Source organism: Ananas comosus, unplaced genomic scaffold (genome assembly GCF_001540865.1).
Source record: "Ananas comosus cultivar F153 unplaced genomic scaffold, ASM154086v1, whole genome shotgun sequence".
Classification (NCBI taxonomy): Eukaryota; Viridiplantae; Streptophyta; class Magnoliopsida; order Poales; family Bromeliaceae; genus Ananas; species Ananas comosus.
Window position 1 is genome coordinate 2,600 of NW_017891630.1, and position 9,070 is coordinate 11,669.

The window sequence follows — 9,070 nt, forward strand, 5'->3', positions numbered from 1 at the left end:
ATATTTTATATATTAGTATTATAGTTTATATTTATAAATAAAATATATTTAAAATATATTATGCACTAATTAAATATATAATATAATATATAATAGTATATATTTAATACTATAAAATAAATTACTACATATACAATATTATATAATAAATATATTTACAACTAAAATATTATTTTTTAAATATATATATATTATATATTATATATATCTTAAAAAAAGATGGGGAGAGAGGTCCCCCGCAACCGATGACCTCTCTCTCGCGGTCCACGAGGTGGTTGCGGTGGACCTCTCTCTCGCGGTCCACGAGGTGGGATGCGTCTCGTGGACCGCGCCCCTGTGAACCCCGCCCCTCCCAACGCCGCGAAAACAAGTTCTCCTAACAAAAACCTCTGTTTTCCTCTCAAATAATTTTTTTTACGGACAAACAAACGCAGAATTGTACTTTCCCACTGAAATTTTTTTTTCGGAGCCATTTTACAAAAAACCAAACAGACCCTTAACTGAATAATGCTCACCCGTACATAGTACACTGCTTGTGATTTAAATGGAAATCCAAATACAACACACTTACTGATTTCCAAAAATCCTATCAAATATTTGCAAACCCCATGGATTTACTAATAAGAATTAGAGTTTATAAAAAGATATTTTGATAATTTTTAGATAAATTTAAAAATTTTAAATAGTTATTAAGGATAAATAAACAAAGGCTCCAGAAAAAGATTTATCTGATTTGCAAGAAAGTAAGAGCATCTCCATGCTACCAAAGAAGAAAAAAGTAAAGTGCAGCAGCTACAACTACAAAAAGCAAAACAAAATACTAAAAATTATAACTTCTAATCTATCATCTGCAACAGGTACAACTATGCTGCATTTATAATTTTATCTTAACAACCAACTTCTACAAATACTGATGATTTACACATAGAATGTTAGGCAACTACCATAAAACCATATGAAATCAAAATACGGAATTACCTCAAAACTTTTAGAAGTTTGTCTATCTCATTTAAACCGACTTTCAAGGAGTTTAAAGGGAGAAATAAAAATCAAATATTGACAAATAAAAATAGATAATAGAGCCTCTGCTCTACAACAAGATATCTAGGTAAGACATTTAATTTTATCAAGCTCCTGGTATACTAGTGAGAAGCTACAGCATGAAAGTATTAAAAAAAAAAAAAAAAAAAAAAAAAAAAAAAAAAAAAAAAAAAAAAAAAAAAAAAAAAAAAAAAAAAAAGGCGCTAATAAGTATTAAGCATGAAACAGTTTTGTTCAAACAACACTTTACAGGGCGCCAACATCATTCAACTCCGAAACCATGGGAAAGCTTTCAAATATGGAACAAACATAAACTGTTTTTGATTCTTACTTGGCAAGTTCACAACAAAATGCATCATCATATTATAAGATTGGTAACTATCATACAAAAAGGAGTTCTATTTACAACAGCTTCTTTCAACACTCCAACTACGTCTCATGATATAATACTCTTTAACTATCAGAGACTCAAAAGGTGGCGGTAGTAGTAGTAGTAAGTAGCAGTAGTAGTAGATACATGGATACCTCTTATATGTAGTAGTAGTAGTAAATACATGGATACCTCTTATATGTACACCGAGAAACCCTCTTCAATTTGCGCTTAGGATTAATCATTAGGTGAAGGTTTAGAAAGCCGATTCCATAATCCATTTGCTAGGAAAGTTGAACAAAAAAAAGTTTCTTATATAGTAAACGACGATGAGTTTGATGAGTTAGGGTTTCAAAAAGGGGCTCAAGCAAGAGCGGGGACCACGCAGTGGGGCTCGGAGTTCCCGCAAGAAAAACCTTCGATTCTTACTTTAGGGTTACCTCCGAAGGAAGAAGCAGCCCCACACGACGGGGAGCCGATTTCGGCTTTACCCGCAGGCTTTTTACCCAGTGAGTTTCCTAAAGGGGAAGCTATTTTTGTAAATTGGGATTGTTTGAGGAACTGTGCATCGTGGATTAGTGGGTTGGTGCTGCGTACCGGGGGCGACCCAGAGAAGAAGTCCGTAGGGCTGCTTGGATCGAGATCGCTATCAGAGTCATCCTGTGAAACATGAAATTAAGAGAACAAAAAAAGAATTAGGGGTGAAATGCAAAAAGCAAAAAGTGGAAGAGCGGAGAGAAAGAATACAAAGAGTACCTTGCTCAGGATAATGTCGAGGTCGTCCGGAGTGCAGTCGCCCCTGTACATAGGCAGGACAGTGAAATGAGATGCCCACGAAAATCAGCAAGCATAAAAAGTTGCTTCTAATTTGCATAAATTAAAAGCTTTGTGAATATGTGTGCGGTGTAATCACAAGCGCCAATGTCTCTTTTTGTTAACTGCTTTTAATTACCAAGCAGAACATGGCATGGAGGGAAGCCTTTCTCGGCGGTAAAAGAATACTGAAATAAATCATCTAGAGGGCACAAGCATCGTGAGCACACAAGCACATGCGGGAGTTTTTCATCAAGTGTTGTTTAAAGGATGCCTTCTCACCCAGAAATAACTAACCTATTCGGCATGGGGCTGACTCTGCTCAGACTTTCCATGAAGAACGGGACACAGGAGGCCCGCCGAGGTTTCGGGCAAATAACTTCCACCCTAGGCATTGTCTGAGCGTCGAATTGCCAAAATCGGGATTTTCTGTCGGTCATGCATTCCAAACTTAATTGACTGATGGTATTTCGCATCACCGGGCAGTGCTCCATCTTAATTGTCTCCTGGAACAGCAAATATCGATGTTGCATTAGTTCTAAGAACACTAGAAAATAGGCAGTAACAAGACGAAGAAAACGCAAAAGACGAGAAACTTAGCAGAAAGTAACAAATAGATATTGGATCATGACAACCCAAATGCACGACTAAAGAAAGTGGCAACCCAATATTGCCAACTTAAGATACAAATTCGGAATAAGATGGTAAATCCTTAATAAATGGAACATGAGGCTAGCTGCTACCATGTTAGTTAATGGTACCAGATCATTTGTCACGGGTGTTGCTCTGAGACATTTGACCGACATGAACAATTTCTGAAGCCATAGCTCTAACAATGCTATAATAATCTTACAAGCACAACACAGATTCTGCAGTAATCAGGTCAACAGCATGCATTCAATTTTTACATCGACGAGAGTGTTCATTAAATACATATTTCAGCACACTTGACCTTTCATTTCTGTACATAGCAAATAATGTGACGATTAATCAATGTCTCAGCACCAGAAGGTTTTCTGATTAATATCCAACAACATCAAAAGATTCAAAACAACTTTTGAAAGAAAAAAGGAAATTGTAATACTCCACATGCAGCAAGCATAAGAGCCGTATAGTAATATAGTGCAATTGAATCTAAAGAGAGACAATATGTTTACATAGCACTATCTCAAAGATAAATTAAAAAAGAAACACCGAGAAGAAATGACTCAAACCCAAATTTCTCAAATAGCCAATATATGAAGATCCGAGGCCAGGAAAAGATGAGATGTGAACAAAATTCTGTCTCACAAATGGCAATTAGAGAATCTAACAGAAAAGGAAGAGAAACGAATAAATGGTGTAGGTGCACTAACTTATAACACCCTACTTCTAAAAAAGGGTTACAATATGTATAGAACTATCGATAGGCAACCAAGCCCAAGAAAAGATAAGATGTGAAGGAAACTCCTGTCTCATTGATTTGAAAATGAATAAATAAAAGCATATGCAGAAAAACAAGTTACTAAAAGGAACTAAAAGGTGTAAATGCACTTATTTATACTGTGTTACTTCCCTGGAAAAGTTACAATATCCATAAAACTCTTCAATAGGCAGTTATTAAGTTACTACACTCTACAGAGCAATTTAAATCGTGTGGAAAAGTTACACATAATGGTAAGCCATTAATAGACATTTATGAGGGAGTCAGTTAAACAGATATGTCGTTAATCTTAACTAAATTTTGAAAGGCCTTTAAAGAGTTTTTTTTTTCTTGTCAAAGCCCATGATATCCACTAGGCTAAATGCTCTCCAAACAAAGAAAATTTATGATTATGGTCATGTTTCATAGAAGAATCATGCTATTCTTGCCAATTCGGCAAGCCGAATCGTCTCACTGATGGGCGAGGAGGAGCATTCAATCAAGGCTCCATGATCCAACAGTGTTAGCTAATTCACCAAATCTATTCAGCTCACCGAATAAACAAATCTATGCATTCCCTTTGTAGAAAATTTTGTTTTGAGCTAAACAAGGATGGAAAAAAAATATACACCATTTGACAAGAGAATCATCGCATACTATGCATAGGCCCTAAGAGAAGTTAGATATTTCAGACATGTCCAGTGATGACAATGTAGAAATTAGGCTAAGATTACAAACTACACTAAGGGGATGTTTTGTTCTATGTAAAATTGGGAAAAAAAATTTCGGTGCAAAAAAGTTTTCCGTGGAAAAAAAAAATTTATGGCTTGTAGTGTTTGGTAAGTAGGAAAGGAAAATTAATTTTCAAATCATTTTTTTATTATATATTATATTATTTATTTATATTAATTATTAAGCTATATATGTTATTATTATTATAACTTTTATTTTATAAATTAAATATATCAAAATTACATAATATAAATAAATTAAAAAGCATATAATATAATATATGTAGTAGTATGCATATAACAATATATAAAAAAAAAACATATAATATTTGTTAAACAAAAATATAAAATATGTATAATAATTTTTCACTCGAGCTGTCCAATGTGGACCATCGTGGCCGAAAAGAAAAGCCGTTTTTTCGCTCAAATCCGTAAAATAATTTTTTTTGTGGAAAATTATTGTACGCCAAAACAAATGCTAGAAAATTTATTTTCAGACAGAAAAAAAAAAAAAAAAATCAGCTGCTTTTCCGTGGAACCATCTACACTCTAAGCAAAAAATTCAGGGATCGGAAAGTTCATGGACTATGCATAGATTCAAGCAATCAATCCAACTGACTAAAAACTGTTAAAATCATATAATAATCTGCAAGAAAAGAAAAGACAGGAAGGGAAAAAAAAAATCAATTTTCTACAGATTCTTCATGAGCAGCAGCTATAATCATAAACATAGGAACATAATGTAATCAGATTCGGAGCCAAGTGCATTAACTAATGATTTAAGAATTCTTCATAACACTATTTGATATATCAAACTACTCGAAAAGAGAGATCAGGTAATAAGCACACCAAAAAAAAAAAAAAAACATATATTATCATAAAAGGAGGCAAAAATGAAAAGGAAAAAAAATGTGCTCGAAGCCCAATTTTCTAACATTTAGCCAAAAAGATACCAACTTTCACCAAAAATAAAAATAAAATCCCAAAACCAAACCATAGAAGCCAAAAGATCAGATCTTCATGTACAAAAAAAAATCTAACAATGAACAAAACAAACTACCTTGTGGAAATCCTAAACAGAAAAATCGAACTCATAAAGGAAACCAGACGATTTTAAAGCCTTTTAAAACGCATATAAATATTAGAGAGACGCATCAAATGCAGATACATATAAACAAAAAAAATTCGTAAAAACAGGAAGAGTATTGTCACCTGATCTCACACGAGAACTCGAGATCGGCCCTGAAGATTCTCCGAATCGCCAGATCTTCAACGGCAAAGCACCAAATGGAACCGGAAACAAGCCCTAGGTTTTCATATTTACAGATCTAAACTACAATTGGAAAGAGAGGGAGAGATCTACAACGCCAATGCTTGATTCGCACCAAATAGCCCACTAGAACCCGAGATCGACACCAAATCGCTCCGAATCGCCAGATCTACCACTCCTCCCCGAGATCGTTGTCCCAATCGACGCAAAACCAAGCCCTGGACCAGTATATTTACAGATCTAAACTAAAACCAGATACAGAGAGAGTTCTACAAGGAAGTACTCGATTCGGACTGGATCTCCCCCTAGATCTCTAGATCGATAACCAAAACGCCCTGATAGCACCGATCAACCCAAAAACAAAGCCCTAGACCTCTATATTTACAGATCCAAACAAGAATTTGGAAAGTAGAGAGATCTACACTAGATTTGCCCAAAATCGCACCAATCGAGCCAAAGACGAGCCCTAGATTTCCATATACACAGATCTAAACTAGAATTGCGAAGAAGAAAGAGATCTACCACCGATCGAACCAAAAACAAGCCCTAGACTACCATATTCACAGATCTAAGCAGGAATCGAAGAGAAACAGAGTTCCACTACGCCAAATACTCGATTCGCACCGGATCTCCCACTCCTTCTCGAGATCGAACCCCAAAACGCCCCAAATGCACCGATCGAACCCGGGAACACGCCCTAGATCGCCATATATACAGATCGAAGCTCGCGCTGCGGAGACGCGTGAAGAGAGAGAGAGAGGGGAGCTCTCCTCCTCTCCGTGTCGGAAATGGCTCTCCTATTCCTTCTCCTTCTCCCTCTCTCTCTCTCTCTCTCTCTCTCTTCCCCCGCAATGAGCGTCGAGGTCGCCTCTCTCACTCTCTCTCTACCTCGTCGCGGGGATTTAACGCGGATTATCAGGATTAGGACTAGGATTAATACGATGATTAGTGCCTCGATTAATCCCCGATTTATGCTGATTAATTAGAGACTTAATCAAAAAGCTTTGTCCTTTTCCTATTCGGACTTTTGTGACCCCAACGGTTAATTCGGTGGGGGATGCGACGGACCATCGCAGCAGTGGACCCGGTGCACCACGTCAGCCACATGATTCATAAAAATCTAAGGAACAGGTAAGTTATTGGTAAACATCAAATCGGTCCTCTAATTTAAACTCATTTTTTATTTTTGTTCGTCGCATGGTTCAAAAAATTACATATTTTTTTATTACTATTTTATAATTTTAAAAAATTATTATTTTGTCACCTTATTTGATATAAAATTTTTCAGTGAAATAAAAAATAAAACTGCTGCAGAATAAAGTATAATTTTTGAATTACAGAATGACAAAAAAAATAAATTAAATGAGAGATAACTAATTTGAAGTTTACTTTAGTTTTTAAAATATACAAATGAACTATAAATCATTTTGAGTCCAGTATTTAAATTTTCAAAATTTTAATTTCAATACCTAACATTTTAATTTGTTTGATTTGAGTCCGTTATTATCAATGCTGTAAATTTATTTCATTTGAGTTAGTAGAAAAGCAATGTTTTAAAAAGACTAAACTCTCTGTTAATACCCACTTTTTTTACTTTCTTTCCGATTATTTAAAAATCTATACTTTACCTCCTTAAAAAATGAAAAATATTCACAAGGGTACGGTGCGATAAAATGACAAAATTGCATTTATCTTCTTCGTTTCCTCTCCAATCCTGCTTATTCCGTACCGTCGCCTGTGTCTTTTTAGACCTTAGCTCCGGTTCTGTTTCCTCCACCTGCTTCCCTGCTCCTCCAGCACTCTCACCGCCCATCTATTTCGACAACTGTAGGGAGGAGATCCTGATGGGTATAGGCGGAGAGGCAGGTGAGGGCGAGGGCGAGGACGAGGCGGCGGAGTAGGGCGAGGCTGCGCGACGAGGATATAAGTGAGGAAGGAGGAGGATGATGAGGATTTCAGAGATATTTTGGGTATAAAAAAAGGATGTAAACAGAATCTTAATAGAACACTGACGACGGGGGCCAAAGAGAATATTATTTTTAAGGGGCAAAACGTAGGTTTTTGAATAAGAGAGTGAGAATAAGAAAAAACAGATATTGACAGGATTTTTTTTTTATGTAGGCTTTCAAAAATAATTTTATAAAACTATTTGGCAAAAAATTTTTAACAATAATTTTTTTCGCTCAATTTTATTTTTAAATTTAAATTCAAAATTTTGAATTTGACTTTGAAATTTTAAAATTTTGTATTAAAAATATGAATCAAAAATTAAAATTTGATATTTAAATTTTAAAGTTTAAATTTCATGTTTAGAAATTAAAATTTAAAATGTTAAATTAAATATCTAAATTTCTATCCAAAATTTAATATTTAAATTTTAAATTTTAAATTTCAAACTCAATTTAAAATTTAAATTTGAAAATTTAGAAATTTGGAAATTTTAAAGTTTTTTTGAAATTTAAAAAACTAAAATTTGAATTTTAAACTTTAAATCGAAAAATAAAAATTTAAAAATTAAAAATTAGAATTTTTAATTTCAAAATTTGAATCTAAATGTAACTTTAAGTTTAAATTTTAAGTCCAAAATCCGAATCAAATTTCAAGAAACAAATTTTATCTACTTCTAACTTTGAACCCTTAAAATCAAAAAATTAATTTTAAAAATTAAAATCAAATTTTGAACCAAAAAAATTTTACTAAACACTCTTCTAAAATAAAAAAAAAAACTATTTTTCAGAATGCCGGCCAAGCACTCTCATGCTCCATTTTTTTAACTGTGTTAAAAGGTGCCGGTCTACGATGGACCCGGTCCAGGCAATTATTTCTTGCTGGCGCGCCTCGTACATCGTGTTCCACAGCTGTTTTTATCTTATTTTAGTGTTTTTTTAATTTGAATTTTTAAATAAAACAAAATAATTTTTGTTGATTAATTTGGCGGGTTTTTTGTAGGTGGGAGAATTGGAGGGAAATTCGAACTCGGCCACTGTTAAATCATTTCTCATAATAATAATAATAATAATAATAATATAATAATAATAATAGGGATAATATGTAATATGTCCTTGAAAATTTTTAAAATATCTACTCCATCCCTATCTTTTTTTTTTTTTTTCAAATATATATACCTTGTATCTGTAAAGATATTGCGGGTTAAAAATTCTATCAAAATTTTAAAAAAGAAAAAAAGTATATAGGGATATTTTAATTTCAATTTTCAAAATTTTCCCTATAGGTATATAGGAAAATTAAAATTTCAAAATTTTAATTTCAATTTTCAAATTTTAAAATTTTTTCAGATTTTTTTTTTATTTTAGTACCCTATAGTTTAAGACTTAGTTTGATATTGAGGTTTATCTAACACTATTAGATAGAATGGAGTTAAGAAAAAGTATATAGAGATATACTTCTACGTTCTCTGATGGGACCGCAGAAAATATATCGTA

At 33.6% G+C, this 9,070-nt stretch overlaps 1 protein-coding gene across 1 annotated transcript; it reads right to left on the reverse strand.

Annotated features, from left to right (window-relative positions):
* Positions 1 to 1,380: 1,380 nt before the first annotated feature.
* LOC109705036 lies at positions 1,381 to 6,514 on the reverse strand. Its single transcript, XM_020225799.1, has 4 exons — positions 5,570 to 6,514; positions 2,522 to 2,730; positions 2,168 to 2,210; positions 1,381 to 2,071 (listed from the first exon to the last, which is right to left on the reverse strand). The coding sequence occupies exons 2-4, from the start codon at positions 2,716 to 2,718 to the stop codon at positions 1,775 to 1,777; spliced, it is 537 nt and encodes a 178-aa protein (XP_020081388.1). The 5' UTR covers positions 2,719 to 2,730; positions 5,570 to 6,514; the 3' UTR covers positions 1,381 to 1,774.
* Between the last annotated feature and the right edge of the window lie 2,556 nt (positions 6,515 to 9,070).

Excerpts from the sequence above, each read along its gene's own strand:
- LOC109705036 (XM_020225799.1), bottom strand. The coding sequence starts at position 2,718 with ATGGAGCACTGCCCGGTGATGCGAAATACCATCAGTCAATTAAGTTTG. Across the intron at positions 2,211-2,521 it reads GTCAGCCCCATGCCGAATAG|GGGCGACTGCACTCCGGACG; the intron begins GTTAGTTATTTC and ends GCCTATGTACAG. Across the intron at positions 2,072-2,167 it reads TCGACATTATCCTGAGCAAG|GATGACTCTGATAGCGATCT; the intron begins GTACTCTTTGTA and ends CATGTTTCACAG.